Source organism: Echiichthys vipera (assembly GCF_963691815.1).
Source record: "Echiichthys vipera genome assembly, chromosome: 11".
Lineage (NCBI taxonomy): Eukaryota > Metazoa > Chordata > Actinopteri > Perciformes > Trachinidae > Echiichthys > Echiichthys vipera.
In genome coordinates, this window is record NC_139836.1 from 15116342 (window position 1) to 15135315 (window position 18974).

Consider the following 18974-nt stretch of genomic DNA (forward strand, 5'->3'; position numbering starts at 1 on the left):
AATTTCAACACTGATAGCTATGCAGATATTGGATGGAAGGGTGTTGTGAATATGAACAATTACACACAAAGGCAATCTAGACGTTGAACAAATAGTGATGAAACGGTTGCAGTGATCTAATTATTTGTACTTCACAAAGAGTCATTTAAAGGACAAACATTTTATTGGAATCTTTTGTGCAGGATGAATTTCCAAATATATATAATCTCCATATTAATTCTGAAAAGTCGTTTTTATAAAGTTCTGCGTTGTACATGTCTAAAGGGCTTTCTGTAAAGCAGGAGTCAAAGTTTGGTTCACATAATATGAATCTGCAAACCTGCTAATGCATCTGAATCAAACACTTCTCACAACAACCTCAGTGACTGAGACCTATCTGACAGGTAGGGTATAAGAGTGAAATAAGAGTAAAAAAGCTCTTAGAAATGATGAGTTTTTTCACAGCATTATTTGAAACTTTGGCCACATTTAATATGAAGTCCTATGTCGTACTATAAGTAATTCATATGTATTCCCCCACTTTTATTTGGTTATGCTGGCATCGGTTTTCATAAATGAGATCAGTTTACAAATCAACTTCTCTACAACTATGTACCTTTTTACAAATAATGCAGTGTAACATAATGTTGGTCCTTGCGAGCTCAATGCTGTTTACAGACAACACCTCTCTTCAGAAGCTTAATGGTGGAAAATGTTGAAGCCTACTGACTTCCACACCACAACATCCCTGAGCAAGTCATGAAGTTGTTAACATATGGACATTGGTAACTGAAGTCTGCCCACATACCATAGCCAGTTTGTAAATCAATATAAACCCTGTTGTCTGAGAACACTGTTTCTGCGGCAGGCTGTAGTATTTTATCTTTATTTCATACCACGTCACTACTGTGCCCTACAAGAACGGAGAGCTGTGTGAGCACACAGTAACAACAGCTGTTCCATCAGAGCAGCACACAAGACTATTTTTCCATACACTCAAGATAACGATTCTTGTAAATATTGTACACTCTGATGAATCTGATTATTAAAATTTTAAGGAACAAAGGATGAGATAAGTTAATTTTTAAAAAGCAAATAAATAACAAAAGCACTCAAATAACAAAAAAATCAAGGCAACTTCTGGATGATTTCATGTACTAATAGCCTGTTTCTGTGCTTTAGTATTAGGTCAGTTCCATCGAAAGCATGAAAATATAGAAATTTTACAACTTGTCAAGGTGCTGTGGCACTGTGATCTAATTACACAAAAAACCTTTACGGCTTTTAAGTTGGAAAATGTCCACGGTGGCCACCCTTTATGCAGTGCACTGGGGCCAGGCAAGATTTGCTGATGTCCCGAGGCACTAGGTTAGTGAGCTGTGCTATTGGGTAGTCCAGGTCCTGACTGATAGGAGGATTAAAGCCTCAGGTAAAGGCTTACGCTTTAATGACAGCTTTGGATGACTGGGCTGTGAGTGTGTCAGAGTAGTGTGTCCTATCAGTTCCAGAGACATTACAAGAAGCAGATGAGTGGTTGTTTGGTGGGAGGAGATTTATCGTTCACCTGGTTCAGTGGTGTCAGATATTAAAGTATGGCTTTACTTTACAACTGTTAGTTGAGGATGTTGCCTCTGGTCAACACATTAATAAAACTTCTTCGGGACACTGATTGCAATGCATTTCACAGAGTGGTGATCGTAAACCAGTCAAAATACAATAAAAGTAGAAGAATAATGTGTTAATTTGGGCAGGGTGGCAAACCTAGGTCTTCCCTTTCCTCTTCACAACAAACAGGAATGAATGATGTGATAAAAATGCAACAATTCCCATTAATACATAAACCCTGAAGTGTTGCCCCGAAGGCCTTCACACACACAGACAGTAAGCACAACACATATTATGATCCCTGTATATTTTAACAGGTGACAAACAACTTGAATCAAGATCAATACAGACAAGCAGCCAGCAATGCCAAAGTGATGCAACACTACATCACAAAAGCTGTCTAAGACCATGAAACTGTTCCAGACAAGCTGTCTTTTGCTGTCAGAGCAGCAGCTACATAGTTTTTCTGTTAAAGCAAAGAAATATCAATCCATACAATATTTTCTTTCATCTCTAAAAAGCGATGGCCTTTAAATGACTAGCAGCAAACACACACTTCTTTTTTTGTTTTACATTGAATCTCCTCTTTTACAACAAATGTAGAGGCAGATCTTTAAAAATCGTGCTCAAAATGCAACAAGAGTCAGTTAATGGACGGGAAATGAATGCACTGTATAAATAGCAGGTATGTGTTGACAGACGTCAAACCAACTATGACTTTGAAAATTAACCTCACATTTGGAAACAACAGCAGATTAAGCTGTAAACAAAACATTGACTTCCTGACAGGCAGATACAAGGTGATGAGGGTGAGCGGACACACTTGGTCCACCATCATCCTTAAAGTGTAATTCTGGCACAAAATCATCCCATGGTCTTTTTCGGCACCTATATACATCAAAGAAGACATCAAGACAGTTGTTTCGTTTATCAGCTATTAACGGGGAAATCCCGGGGAGTCGCTAACAGTCGTTAACAGCCTGATAGGGCTAACACTGATTAGCTGGGGGAAGCATGGTGAAGGCATTAAAACGGCTTTTTAAACCACTAATACTCCTCAAAATAACACCAAAACCCTGCAGTAGCATGATAAGAGTCCCTACACATAAAACGAAGCACCAACAACGTAGTTTGCAAACCCAAGTGTTTTGAAAGACTTACCAACCAGCCCCGGCATTGATTGGAAGAGGCAACCAATTCAAAAATAATCACCAATGGGCTCCTTTCTTTTGGATTGCATTTGGTTATCGACTTCAATGGACTTTACTATGAGGGAAGCTGGTACCGGGGCCAGTTGGAAAGTCTGTCAAGACACTCTTTTAATCAACTCTGGGTTCACTAACTACATTGTTGGTGCTTCGTTTTATGTGTGGGGATACTTATCAGCATTTATTCGTGGTTAAAAAAGCTGTTTTAATGAGTTCACCACAATCCCCCAAGCTAATCAGTGTTAGCCATGTCTGGCTGTTAGTTACTCTCAGGGATTTCTCTGTTAACAGTTGATAAATGAAAAAAAAAACTGTCTCGATGGCTTATTTGTTGCATATAAGTGCCGAAAAGGGATGATTTTGCACTGGAATTACACTTTAACACCAGAGCACCTCAGGGATGTGTTCTGAGCTCCCGTCTGTTTTCTCCCTGAACCCACACGACTGTGTAGCTTTCTTTTGACTCTGACGCCATCGTCAAGATGGCTGACAACACAGCTGTTGCTGACCTGATTACAGGTAACAATGAAAAGCCCACCTGAAAGAAGTAGAGGACTAGAAGAGGTCAGGTTAACAGCCTACTCATGTCTCAATGTGAGCAAGACGGAGGTGATACTAGACTGTGGAAAGAACCAGGGAAGGAACTATGTCCCCTTAATATCAGCAGGCCCTCAGTGAAGAGGGTGGACAGCTTCAAGTGCCCTGTTGTCCACTTCACCGAGGGGAATGACCTGGGTGCTGCATACTAACCCATTGGTGAGAAAGGCAAGGTAGACACTTTTTCACCTGAGGAAACATAAGCATGAATTTGGAGTCATGTTTCTGTCCATCTGATGAATTTAAATCCAAGGTTGACTCTCCTTTTTGCTTTCCTTTGGTCTCCACTCATTAACTACCCGGCTTGTAGTTAGCAGCTAATTGCTTCATTGTGTATACCAGCTAGTCTCCACCTTTGTTTGTTGTATCTCTGTTGTTTTGCACTAGAACACCGAGCATCACAACAGGAATAAAGTGTGAAGTGTGGATCAGAAAATGTACGTGTGGTACACCAGACTGTGCTGACCCTCAATAAGGTATAAATGAAACCCCATGTTAATGTGTGTATACATGCTGCTATATTATTGTCATTGTTTATCATTGTTCTGAATGTCGAATACAGTCCTTTTAAGAACCACATTAATTGTAATCATTTGATCCATTGTTATTGATTAGAACAGCTTTATTTAGAGCAAAATGTGTTTCAAAACATGTACTCCTTTGTTTCCCAATGTTCCTGTAGCTGTCTCGTCAAGTGTTACAATTTGCTTTCATTTTCTCCAGCTATGAGCAGCTACTCCATTATTATTGTGCACCATTATTATTAATGAAAATTGTGCACTGCATTCTGAGACACTAGTGTCAACCAACAGCACACTTGAAATTTAAGTAAAACTATTCCACCTGCTAACATTTAACTAGATTGTATCACCATTTCCAGAATGAACACACTATATACTGAAAACCCTGTCAAAATCAGTACTTGGTATAGAGTTAGGTAACTTTATATGTGGAGCCTTGTTTAACATGGGGAGGCATTTTGATTTATCTTTATTAGATCTCATGAGCAGGAGCATCGTGGCAGACAAAGTCATCACACAAACACTGACTTGGTGGAATCCCAAAGTCACGCACAGATGCTATCGTACAAGTGCTCAATTTTGATTCACACTCTGTACTCCCTCTACTGTATTCGGAATTTATCTACGCAAAACACCTTTCCATATGATAGGCCTTTCTGTGGGACACTGACATCTCTGGGCAGACAAAAATGGAATTCCTCTTTGGTTAGAGCACAGCTGCTGCACTATTTAAAGGTCACAATAGCCCAAGACTGATAAGCCTAAAATTGAGTTACCCTAAAGGACAAAATACAATTCAATGTACTATGGGTGTGTACTATATGGACCTGCAGAATGAATACTTAAAGCAAATACCCCACAGAGGTAAAACTTGCTTGTTTAAATGTGGCAAGAGTGAAATGTGTTCATTAGGTTTCTTACCAAATCAAGGGTATTCTCATTAAAAGGGCAGAAATAATTTTGCAATCCCAACAGTATCCCAACATTGGACTCAGACAAGCAGACAGTATCAGCCATTGAAAATCCATTTCATGCCCCACGGTTATGAGGTGCTAATCAAGTTGTCTCGTTAAAAAAACAAAGGATAAATTCCAGTTAAGCGATAATGAAAATGACTGCGCTGCTTAATCATATTTGTTTGCTGAGTAAATAGTGTTCTCAGCTTACAATTTTGAGGCTTCCATGAGCACGTTGTGAGTATCATTTGTTTATGTCAAAACAGGACAGGTACAGATGCACCTACTCTTCTCCCGCTAACCGAGATCAATTCAAGGTTGTGTCCCTTTTTCAGAGAAGATTAAATAAAGTGATGGTAAGGTCTCTGGAGCAATGCACCAAGGCCAACTTTCTTTATCTTGACAGGCTATAGAATGACAACACACCTAATTTATATTTTACAGAGAGTGGTGCACAAAACGCACACGTCTTCACTGTGAATGATGCATACAACTGAAGCAGGTTTGTATCACCCCTCCAGGTTTTATCCAGCAGTTGTAGCTTTACCAAGTCTGACATTTCAACTGATTTTATGATCTAATCAACCAGATTCATACAACAAAGTAAACTGTAAAAACACAAAACTAACGTAAAACTGTCAACCTTTAATTATGTGAATACTAACAGATTAACATTGTGGTAAAATACTGACAGGTTGGGTTGAGCATTAATTCTGTTTTGAATAAATATGTTCCTTTGTCAGCTCAGCAGCAACAATGAATTTCAAGTGCTGACAGCTGAAAGTGGATTTATCATTCAGCATGGGAGGGTGGTGTACCTGTGGTGTTCAATATATTATTGCTTTAGAGATGCTTTGCAGTCCATTTGGGGCTGATTTTCAGAAGAAATAAAGAAGAAAAATTACAATATACCAATTATCACAAATTCACTTAGCAGGATCCTCAGCCTTCTTTCGAATCCTAACCAAGTATTTTTCATGCCTAACCCTAACTGTCAACTTTTGTTGGCTAAAATCGGTCATGTGACATTGTTTCTTGTGTGTTGTTGCATATCCGGTGGAGTTTGCATGTTCTCCCCGTGTCTGCGTGGGTTTTCTCCGGGTACTCCGATTTCCTCCCACAGTCCAAAGACATGCACGTGTTAGGTTAATTGATGACTCTAAAATTACCCGTAGGTGTGAATGGTTGTCTGTCTCTGTTCGTCTCTATGTGCCCTGCGATAGACTGGCGTCCTGTCCAGGGTGTACCCCGCCTCACGCCCGATGTCAGCTGGGATCGGCTCCAGCACCCCCCGCGACCCCTACCCCGGGATAAGCGGTTGAAGATGAATGAAAAAATGAATGACTTCCGGTTAATATTGATACCCTTTCAGCTGTATTAAGTTATGTCTAATATTATGCCTATTGTATTATTAAAATGGACTGCATTTATATGGCATCTTTTAACCTTACCGGACAAAGCGCTATACAATTTGCCCTTCATTCACAGACCAATTAGGATTCAGTTTCTTGCTCAAAGACAACTGCCAACCTTGTGATTTAAAGGAGTCTTACTCTACATCCTGAGCCATTAGGAAATATTATCATAGCAGTGTTTATTAGTATACAAACAATGTTGTATACACTAAAACTGTCTGTTTAATCTTTTATTGCCTCAAACTGCATGTTGCTGGTAGCCCCTGCTCAAATAAGTACAATAAAATGATGTTCTCACAATATGCTGCGTAGGCTTGACCTAATGGTTTTGTCTGGTGATGCCAGTTTGTAGTTATATACAGTTAATACAGTAACAAGTTAAATTACTTGAATGAAATATAATGTAATATTTGAACACTGAAACAGAAATGTGGGTCAACCATGAGGGTTGGGCACTTTATGTCAATGACACGGAAAAAAAAGAAATCAATCTGTCAATTTCTCTTGTTGCATTGAAACAAAAGTGATTAACATTAACGTCTCAGCTTGTTACGTTGATATCACTGAACAGGACTAAACATGCCTTTTTTCTCAGCAGACACTTTGTCATTACAGGAGAGGCACAGGTGAAACTAATAACATTAACATGACTTTACATTAACATGTGCCAGTAAACCGGCGTGCACAGTACAAGAGCCCTGCAACTGGCCAATGAAATGCAGCTGCCATTAATATTATGAACAATGTGCTGTTCCTGCTATGATATGTCTTCAGTGACAATGGCCTACAGCATGTGTCTATCAGTGTACGATAAAGAATGATTTCATCAGCACTGGTTGTTTAACTGTCAGAGGACATTAATCTTCCATGTGTCACGTCGTCAAATCCAAAGCCATGCGGAAGAATTCTCCCAAGTAATAATTTAATTACTTTGCATTTAATTACGTCGCAGCAAGATGGCAGCTGTAAGCACGAGTGAGCACTGTTAAGACTGCTGAAACATGAAAGAACTGATTTATGACATTTTATATTTTGCCGCCAGTGACAGACAGTAAGACTGGACATTATTGAATAGTAGACGAGAGAAAATAGCTGTGACACAAAGTGAGGTACCAATAAAACCAATGAGTTTGTGCCTCTCAGGGCAAGGTGTCAGAGTGAACAGTCAAATATATTGGTCAGTGAAATCATATCTGTGTAGCCAGTCATAGCAGTCCAATATTAATGTTTATCTCTGTTCTAGCCCAAAACAAAATGTTTATTTGTTTTTTTATTTTTTGAAGGTGTAATTGATCTGTTAACATGCAATCTTACACAGTATCATCAGAAAGTCTGGATAAATATGCAGGAAATAATGTCTTATTTAGACATTGAATATTATTTCATTTCTGTGTCAAATTGGCTGTGACAAGAAATGGGTTAGGACTTTGTGGGGTATTTGCTGATGTGTGCTCCATCTCACTCATCTTTACAAGCTCGGCATTTCTTCCCTTTCTTTTTTCATCCTTTTTGTGGGCCACCTCATGTCGTCTAATTACCATTAACCGAAAGTGCAGTGTTACCAAGATAGTTAAGATAGTGACACTGCAGTGTCTTGTAGAGTGCTGACTCTGCAGTTAGGTCACAGAAGTTGTTGTTGTTGCTCCATCCCTCTGGACTGCACTGCCTCTCTTACTTTGCAGAGCTGGCACTATTTTGTTCATTACACACAACCAGGGGTCCGTTTCACAAAGCAGGTTCAACAAACTCTGAGTCTAACCCTGAACTCTGAGTTGATCTACTCTGAGATAGGAAACTCTTAGTTTTCAGTTCCAGAACAGCAGATTTGCGCTAGGTTGATCAACTCAGAGTAGTTTGACCTGGAGTTAAGCGTGTGCACCACAAGTAAAAAAAGGCAGCATCAATGGAGCCCTGATTCGACGAGTCACCATAGCAACGGGGAAGGGGAGGGCTACGCTACAACTGGAACTGTAAATATTAATGCGCTCATACGGAGAGTTTGAGCAGGTTTTTCACCGAAAGTGTAACACCGCTGCTGCAGCAAAGGAGAGGGAGACGGTGCGGGAGGACATTGCTGCTCGGGTCAATGCGTAAGTTTTAATGTAGTCCTTTGCAATCACAGTAATATCACAGGGGGAACTGCTTGAGTGGTAGTCTATTAATTTATTTAATTTAGGTGCATTCCCGTGGGGGAGAAGCGCACTTGGCAGCAGCTTAAAATGAAACATAAAAACATTGTTCAAACAGGTAAAACCTCAGCACAATCTCATGGTGATGCCTCATTTTGAGCATGTTTTACATTGTAAAGTAAATATTACCGTAAGTGGCTGTTTTAAACGTTGTATAAAAAACTCCCTTTTGCAAAAAAAACGCAGCGCAACACACAATATTTGCTGGGATGTGAGAGCATGACTTTGGTTGTTAATGTTGTAAATGTAAGGAAGGATGAGGTTGTGTATGTAAATGATGGACTGTGACATGAAACGATGTTGTGCCGTATTCAGAACCCCTGCCGTGAAATGCACCCCCTCGCATTATAGATGATATTCTGGATCAGAAGGCTGTTGTTTCCACCTATAGGAGTAGTTTATATACCGGTAACCCAATTAAGAGCACACACTTTTGAACCTATGAATTGCAAGAAAAGCTGGGATTATATTTAGGAAACACTAAATCAAATACATTCAACTTGCTCAAAAGATCCATTTCTTCATTTTGTAATTATGGCTGCAGTGTATTAAGGACGTCTATGCGCGGTCTGATAATCATCTCCCGACCAATATTTAATTCTCTGCGCAGTAATGCTGCACCTTCCTCCACGGGATCGTTATCAAAAGGACATGCCATGGTAGTGAAATAGTTGCCACCTAATATAACTTATAATGACTGATTTTTGCAATGATTTTCTGAAAAAACAGACGGAACTATAGCAGAACTATACTACGCCAAAACTCGCCCGCTGACTGAGTAAATGAGGAACTCAAACACCGTGTGTGGCTGAAAGAGGGCGGAGACAGAGAGAAACTCAAGGTTTTCTGAGAAAAGTAGTTTCAGAGAGCATATTACCATGGTAACTGACCGAGAGCTTAAGTTACCTCGCTTTGTGAAACAGGCTAGAGTTACCCCTCTGTCTCTGGTTTGAGTTACCTCCCTTTGTGAAACGGAAAACTCAGAGTTTCACTCATTTCAGGGTTAACAGACTCAGAGTTTTCACTAAACCTGCTTTGTGAAACGGACCCCAGGATTTTGAGCGTGTATTTTGCATGTGTTTTGTTTTTTTGTTTGTTTACGGTCATAACGTATATTGTTTCACAAATACCTTTCTTGAATCTACCTCAGTGATTCTCAGGTCCACACTGGTTTTAATTAATTAGCCAGGAGCTGAGTCCTCCTGGGACATGCCAGCAATACAATAGATAACTATATCTACAATAATTTAATTTTACTCCCAATTTGTTGTCTCCAAGAGGAAATTGTTTCCATAGAATAAATTAGCTTCACATAATTTGCTGAATAAGATATTGCCGCTTAATTTGAGTCTCAAGTACAGGTGTCTGTGTGTGTATGCTACTTCACATCACATCTATCCTCACAAAGGACACGGGGAAGTAGCGGTGCTGATAGAGCTGCAACACCCCCTAAAATCAGTTGTGAAAAACATAAAGTGATAAAACAGTTCAAACTTCTATTGTTTTCCCCTTTCTTACTGAGGTATAGGCTATATGCATAGTACACAAGTATCTGTGGCTTACTTAGGATTTATTTGTTTATTATCGTATGTATTACTCCATTATTATAAATCTTGCAATGTAGACTTGCAGCAGGTCGGACCTTGCATATGAGGCGCAAACACATTGAGGTGTTTATATGGGTGTTAGGGGAATTTTTTTCATATTTCTGAATCGGACTTAAGACATCTGGGCACCAATCATCCTGTGAGACATGGAGAGAGTGAGCACCCTATGGTCACAAGGGAGACATTACAAAAAAAACTCTTTTTGTTCATGAATCCTAATGTAACTCTGTATAATTCTGTGGTATTAACTACCCTACAGACTGGGGTCCCTGTTAAAAGTGCAGAACACAATGAAAGCTTATATGAATGGGTTGAATGCGGGTCTGGTTGGTATTATATACTTCTTGTGTATAAAATGCCTGTATCCTCACAATTTTGATAAACTATGATAATCTGGTCAGGGATCGCATTTCACCACCTCTCCCTCTTTTTTCAGTTTTTCTGTCTGTATAGCTTGTGGCTGTTTACAGTATGTTGGTGCTCAAGTTTGTTGTACGTTTTTATTTCGTTCATTATAATTGTTGTAAATTGTTTTTTTACAACTATTAGATATGAATTGTCCTGGCCATTCAAATTAAAGGAAAAACTGTGAATGTCGCCCAGTATTTAATATGTCATTATATAGACTGAGTTTCTCTCAGCATCCCCATCCAGCGGCCCTGATCCTAACCCAAACCCCCTGAGAGAGCATGATCCATACTTAACAAACATTACCTGAAGTCTCTGAGAGAGCCATTTACCAAAATGTTTATTCCTAGTTTTGCATACGTACAGCATGTGTGCTGGAAATTCAAGGAAAGTGTTCACATTAAGGAAGCAATTTTGAAGCACAATTTGGACAGAAACCTGAAGAAGACAGCCATGTGCTGAGCCAATGCTGCAATCATTGTGCTCATCTATATGTGATGGGTAACTAACTGTTTGATGTTGATGAGGACTCGATCACTTGTAGGCAGTCTGCGTGCTCTGCTTATGATTTAATGCTCATGCATTTGTTTGTTTATAGGCTATTTTGTTATTTGACATATCCATGTCTTATGTTTGATGCTTAACTATAGAATATAGTAGCCGACATCACTCCGCAGTAAACTGTTTTAGTCCATATTGTATCATACTATGATGTTTGGCTTTGATACCCATGTGTTGGTGTGATGTGGTAATTAACTGGTTATTACATATCAGATGTGCTAACATAAAGGTAAGAGGCATACATGCATGCAGTTATTAATGTTTCTTTGCAACAACAGTCAGTCCTTTCTTTGAGGCACACGCTAGCCTTCCTGAAAGTGAGCCCCCCCCCGAAAGCTATCATATTGTTCGCACGCTGCCTGAAAGTAACACTTTCAGGCAGAAAATGCACTTAATGAGGCAGAACCACAAGGACAGAAAGATATCCTTGAGTCACTGGGGCTCTTTTGTTCCCAAGAAACTGTCTAATTTAGCTTTTATTATAAATTTGAAATATATTTAATAGAGTGAGGAGTTTCCTGAACACAGCTTAATTACTTTCTCAACACTAGTCTGAGGAGAAAAAACAGCAAATTGATTTCTATGGCGTGTCCTGAGGGGCTCACTGGACTAAACCACAGCACCTGTGCTCCTAAGGCATAGTTAAATGTTGCTCTGCCCTCCTGAAACCTTTTTTTTCTCTAGTTCTTATCTAGGCAGATAAGTTACATTTAAAACACTGTATGGCTGAAATAAAATAGCTTTGTGATCATGAAACAAGACATTGGGGCAAGAACTTGATTCGAGAGTGTGCTGGACAAAAGCCTGAAAAATGGACACTGTCAGTTTTTTGTTGAGAATCACTCCTCCAAAAGTCCTTCACTGAGCACTCAAACCTGCAGCGACAAAAAGAGGAAAAGTGACCAGAAGTTATTCCTTTCACAAGAGTGCTTGGAGACAAAAGGTGTCAGAGAGCTGAGCAGCGCTCGACCATTATGTTTGAGAGTGCTGATGATGATAGCAATATTGTTGCAAACAGACCCTGCAGGTTTTATATGATAGGAGGCCCTGGCAAGGTCACACCAAAACCTATCATCAGATTTGGTGGATGGAAGATTTAAAGAGATGGCACTATCCAAGATAAGATGCATTACCAAAAAAAGGGTTTTTGGCATTCACTACACCCAGGGAAACAACATAAAAAAACATTGGAGTGGAAGTTTTATTTCATGGGAACTTAAAATGAATAGTCTTTGGCTAGTCATGGATACCAATTCTATTATCATATAGCCTTATTTTCATTAGATGAAAAAAACAGTTGTGGTGAATATTAATTAAAGGTCCTGTAGTACTTTGTATAAAAATTGAGATGTCTTTTTAATTATAAAGCAGGTTGAAATACCATATAAATACTGTAAAAGGATCAAAACCCTCAATTCACAGAGGGAAAATAAGGGAACATTTATTTAAACCAATCACAATTACCTTGAGCAGTGCTCAGATCTGCTCCAAATGCAGCAACGGTGCCTCTGCAAAATAGCCGATTAGGAGGGAATTTATCTTAATGGAACAATTGCAGGGGAGCCCTGGCATTAAAATGCATCATTCCCCACAAAAGAAAATGCCACAAAGAACATTAAAGGATGTATGTCAACTCTGTGGTGAGAGCTTTACTAAAAGAAAACAAAATTTGATCGTAAGGGGAAGGCTGCCTATATATGCTTCAGCTGTGGAGGAGCTCCCTGAACTTGCTAAAACCCAAGACAATTTGCTAGCCATATGTTGCTCTTGCAGAAACCTATTAACCCGTTATCACAGAAGCTCCTGTGAAATGGAGCAGTAAGTCAATGTCACTAGTACATGCCACTGCCAGATTTCAAAGATGTGGTAAATCAACTCAGACTGACGATGGCTGTGTCAGGTGTTTTAGTCCTGCAACTGCAACCTCAGGTTGGATACAGACTAGCTAAATGCACACTGCTAGCTCAGAGATTGTTGTTGTTTCCCGTAGTGATGCGATTTTAGAACGATAACACGCAGATAGCAGGAGAGGAGCAAATGGCTGGATGTCAGGCTTTATCTCAGCACTGTACATCCGTTGAGCACGTCCACAAAATCAGTAACATATATTTTCGGATAAGAATTGAAATGGTTACAATGCAACATTGTACGACAGCTGGACACAGAGATATATCGCATATATAAGAAAGAAAAATGAGGAATATTTACAGAAGATAAAAGGATTCCCTAGTGATCTAAATGTCTACCACTTACAAAACAAACGCAGTACACACTGTAGTAGCAGAGCAGGGCAAATAATCAATATACTTTATCGAAATGTATTCTGTTTCAATCTGTGTTGCTACACTGATGCTATTATTCTTAGCTGCCTGTTTTTCTGAATGTATGGATGCAAAGTCAGTGGAGCAGGTTTCCGTGATTACAGCAGCAGTAAAGTCTTTTGGTTCTCCACAAGCAGCTGCGTGTTGTTGCTCAGCTGCCTGATGGAGCAGACTCATTAGGTTACATTTCAAACTTTGTCACTACTGACATTTCATAAGTCAGAATAAGGCGTACTGTGTCACGCTGTGATTTATGGTCATAGATGTAGTGTTCTTCACTGTACCCTTGAGTGCTTTGGTGCACTAAAAACTTTGTTTTTCGATGACTACATCACTACTAGGCAGATACTGCCTGGTGACTTTCTCTTGTTTTGAGGCTGAGTGGGATTTTCAGAGGTGAAGCAAGAGTGACACAAACACACACACACACACACACACACACACACACACACACACACACACACACACACACACACACACACACACACACACACACACACACACACACACACACACACACACACACACACACACACACACACACACACACACACACACACACACACACATACACACATACACACACACATACTCACAGTTTCTTCCCACAGAACATAATAACAAGACCCTAAATTTGAGCAGTATGTTTTGTGGCTGTTGTGTCTCTTACCTTTGGATACTGTTGGATTGGAATGAGAACTCTTTCAGAGAGCTTGATATTTTTATTGCTGATGATATCTAGGTATTTCTTCGTGTCACCATCTTTCCTCAACTCATCACCTTCGTTCTTTTCGATCTCTGCGGCAAAACAAAATAATAAAAACAAAACAGATAAGGAGATAATTAGTTTGTTATGTAACTGAAAAAGCATCAGTCAGCATCTTCAAGTCTGCTTTGGAGCCAGCTGCAGCATGACAAACAAACCAGGCCGGGCACAAATGCAACTATTTTGCTGATTATTTATTTTTTGTCTCAGGTATATGCTTACATTGCAAACTTCAAGTATATGAGATTATCCTGCTGACTCCTTCTAAGTCTTTTAACATCGGGCCCTGTAATCTCATGATCCAGTAATTCCAATCAAAACAACAACAGAGGCAAACAGTCACACTTAGCTTGCTGTGCCTCACTTCGCTGCAAACTGAGCTCTTGAGGGCTGTCAGCAGTCTCTGAATCCCACACACCACGGGGCTTGTGCAGATGGCAGATTAACATAAAACCCACTCAATGTTATTGGGTTAAATCAGTTGGGGTGGTTAAGATTGAATCTGTGATCTCTCATGTTAACATCATATTTGCAGATCATTGGTTCTAATCAAACTGCAGTATTCCTACTAATAATTTCAAATATGGGCAAATCTTGTGCAAAGTGACCCAATAGTGCTTCTGTGTCTTGGTAAATGCAATAAGATGAGTGATGACAGGTAGATATTAACTGTCCGGTCCAGCTGGACAGGAACACCCTGAACAAGTGCTTTTTCTTGATCGCACTTTATATAAAACACTTGTGATGCATTATCCACCTAGCAGGAATCCTCCTCTGATGCTAATTAATACACACTGGGATTACAGTTATCAGCCTGTAACACACTGGACAATAAAAGATGTTGCTGAACAAAACTCCTCTAGCTCTTGAAAAACTCAAGAGTTCATTTAGTCTGGTGAACTTCACCCTTATCTGAGCTGTCAACCGCCAGTGAACAAAGCTATGAAGTTAAAAATGGTTTCAGCCAATCAGACGTTTCACTACAGAGCAGAAGTATTCAACTTGAATTAATTCAGTTAGGTAGGGGATTGCCGACGGACAGGAATAATCCTCATTAGTGGTTGAATCGACCTTAAAATTCATGTTAAACATTTCAGAAATTTAGTATTTTTGGAAATAATATTGCCTTGTTAGAAAAGTGTTCCAGTTGATGTTCCCAGCAAAGGGTCCTTCTGAGACTGTTCCTTGATCTGACCTTCCGGATATCCATAACTCCAGCTTAATGACCCCTCTGTTTCAGACAGTTCCAACATTCATTCACTGCAGTTCCTAATGGCCTGTGGTTTCAGTTTTACATTGTACATTAAGGTCATTTGTTTGATATTGCTATTGTCTGTGAAATTACCAAGACCAAACTCCAACAGCCTGAAATGAACACTTCTTCCAGCTTGACACAATCTCTCTGATTGTGCCCGATTGTCCGAGAAAGATCGTTTAAATTGGAACATGCTGTCTCCGCTTTTTTGCATTTTCTCTATGAGCTGACTCTTAACGAAGCAGCAAAACATCCTTAAAAAGTAGAGGTCGTCAAAATAAGAGTGAATGTTTAAAAATGCCTTTTGAGTTAAGTTAGCGTCACATTGAAGAGCCTGAACTGACTAATATTTACTGAAGAAAGAGTTTTGTTCATTATTTTTCTGGACTGCTTTCGGGAGCAACTAAAAGACACTATAATGGTATCAAATTATTCAAGCTTATTTTGAAGATATACACTAACAAGTGTATTTTCACTTCCAACACTGAGGCTGTAATTGAAAGGACTGTGTCATGTAAACTCAGTGAACGCTGTGAACACCACCTTAGCCTGCCTCTGAGTGCAGACTGTGCCTGAAACCTCTTGCTGAAGCACAGGTAAACAGGATTGAAATACCCCTCTGACCTTTTATTCCCATTAACACGGCTGATTCACACCTGCTTATGCGATACTTTACACAAGACAGGTGTCAAAGCATGAGTGTATAAAATGTGCCTTTTAAAAATAGCATGTTCTTGCCTGAGGACATAAATCAAACAGGCTGTGGTGTGCAAACACAAGCATTTTTCCTCGGCTTTATTTACAGTATAATAGACAGGGAACTATTGTGACAAGCTGATAATATAAATTGTCGCTGTCTGGTGGAACCTTGTACATCCATATTTTGTCATTTTTGTTTTTCTTCATAAATCAGTGCTATTGGTTTATAAAGTTCTAACCAATGAAAAGTACTTTGAAGAGCATGGGACTAAATGTTGTAACACCATTGGATGCTCAAACTGTCAGCAAAACCTTACATTTCTGAGAAACAGCGGTTTTGGACATACAAGGATTCTGCCCGGGGATGTCAAAATCTGTAAGTCGGTCCACCATAGACTGAAATATCTCAACAAATGATAGATAGATTGTCATGACAATTGGTACAGCCATTCATGGTCCCCGGAGGATGGATTGTACTTAATTGAACTTATCCCTTGACCTTTCCGCTATAGTACCATCATCAGGTCATTTTACTTTGTCCAAGACATTGGTTTGTGACTAAATACCTGCAAAATGACATACTATCTTATTATTCAGAACTATTTAGCAAATTATGATACACATGTTAGCATGATGACATTAGCATTTAGCTCAAAGCACCACAGTTTATAAACAGTCTCAGGGTCTTAGCTTTTTATATGGGTTTTGGCCTTTCCTTCACACACAAACTGCTTTTTACGTCAGGGAGAACAGATCTTTTTCATTGGGAAAAAGATTTTTAGTTTGTTTTTTGACTTGTAACATTAGAGTGTGTGCCGTTATCTCCTTTGTGATACATCACAAATGAATCAACATTTTGTGCAATGGCAGACGTGGCCAAAATAATGCTGCTTCTAAATGTTTTCACAACAGCAGCATCTTCATGCACCACAGAGCAGCCGCATTGCAGTCATGTAGCCTTAAAAGCTTTTATTTAGGCTTCTGATTGGCAGTCGTCTTCTTCTTTGCGTGATTGGTCAACATGTCGCACCCTGTTGGTTTGGAATATTCTTGACAGCACTTTGATGCATTTTTGCGTATTCATTTGGACAGATTTCTTTTTTGAGAACGAAGGAGGTAAAAACCCTGTTAACAAAATCCGCTGTGTGCGCGGGGACTAGGGCTCAAAGATCTGCTAGCGTGGTTGCAGATGAGACTGTCCTCTTGAGATGAACAAAAGTACAAGTCGTCTCAGCAAACAGCTAGAAACAACATACTACTGTAATATTCCAGTAAGAAAGAATGATCAGCAAAGGCAGAAGTACCCCACATACAGAAGAGGTCTGAGTGGAGGTATGGGTCAAAAAAACATTGCACCTGAGACTGAGAAAATGCTTCTGTGTATCATTGTAGCGGGCGTATTGTGTTTTGTTCTTTCATTTCGAGGACTTTTTGTGTGTTTAAGTTTTGGCCATTTGAGTACATTTTCCTGTGTGTTTCATTTTATTAGCATATGATGTTTCCAGGTCTCATCATTCATTGGGGTCCTCTGCATGTGGGAGGGATTTGGACTTTGTTTCCACTGTGAAGTCATTCATTTTCAAACGGGCATACTGTTAATATAATTTCAGTAAAGTAATGATCTAGCCCTTTCCTAGCCCGTGCATAATGGGAAACGCCTATTCTGGTCTGCAGCCTGCCAGTGAACTCAGAAGAAGATCGTGTGTGAGAGAAAAAAAAGAGAGAGAGAGAGAATGAGAGACAAGGAAATGGAGAGGAAAAATAGGAAAATGACCTTACAACAATGAAATCTGAGGAAACATTCACACCAGTATCCTCGTTGTGAAATATGTGGCAGGGAGTAATGGGAGCCTAAAGATCATAGGAGCGAGAATGTGCTTTGAAGGTCACTAGTTTCAGTCCTCACACAGGATGAAAAAAAAATCTCATTGGGGAAACTGAACGAGTAAAACACTTTCAGCGACTATTCTTTTGCTCTTGATCCCCTCTGTTGCGCTGCCCAAACTACTTCAGTGGAGGTGCTCAGCAGCCAAGAATTATAAAAGGAGCCGTGGTTTTACTGGGCAGCAACCAGATAAATGTGTGCAACTGTAGAGTTGCTGTAAAAGAAAAAATGTGTGCAGTCTGCCTGTCATGGTTTAAGGTTAGATAGCTTAGGTCTGTACAGCAACACAGAGCATCAACACTGACTGAGGAACACTTTGAAGTTTGTTTATTAGGGGTCCGTTTCACAAAGAAGGTTCAACAAACTCTGAGTCTAACACTGAAATCTGAGTTGATCTCCTCTGAGATAGGAAACTCTGAGTTTTCAGTTTCATAACAGCAGATTTGCGTTAGTTTGATCAACTCAGAGTAGTTTAATCTGGAGTTAAGCGTGTGCGCCACAAGTATAACAAGACAGCATCAATGGAGCCCTGATTTGACGCGTCACCATGGCAACGGAGAAGAATAGGGCTACGCTACCACTGGAACTGGAAATATTAATGCGCTCATACGGTGAGTTTGAGCACATTTTTCGCCGAAAGTGTAACACCGCTGCAGCAGCAAAAGAGAGGGAGACGGTGCAGGAGAACATTGCTGCTCAGGTCAGTGCGTCAGTTTTAATGTAGTCCTTTGCAATCACAATTATATCGCAGGGGAAACTGCTTGAGTGGTAGCCTATTCATTTATTTCATTTAGGTGCATTCCCGCGGGGGAGAAGCGCACTTGGCAGCAGCTTAAGAATAAACATAAAAACATTGTTCACACAGGTAAAACCTCGGCACAATCTCATGGGGGTACCTCATTTTGAGCATGTTTTTCATTGTTAAGTAAATATTACCATAAGTGGCTGTTTTATATGTTGTATAAAAAACACACAATATCTGCTGGGATGTGAGAGCATGAC

At 39.7% G+C, this 18974-nt stretch overlaps 1 protein-coding gene across 1 annotated transcript in view; it reads right to left on the bottom strand.

Moving 5' to 3' along the window:
* Positions 1-18974, bottom strand: part of khdrbs2 (KH domain containing, RNA binding, signal transduction associated 2) — a gene marked incomplete at both ends in the record, with an annotated part of 63403 nt that overhangs the window by 35231 nt on the left and 9198 nt on the right. Inside the window, one exon of the mRNA XM_083923309.1 lies at positions 14038-14165. Coding sequence (XP_083779435.1) covers positions 14038-14165 — 128 coding nt within the window. The remainder of the gene's footprint in view (positions 1-14037; positions 14166-18974) is intronic.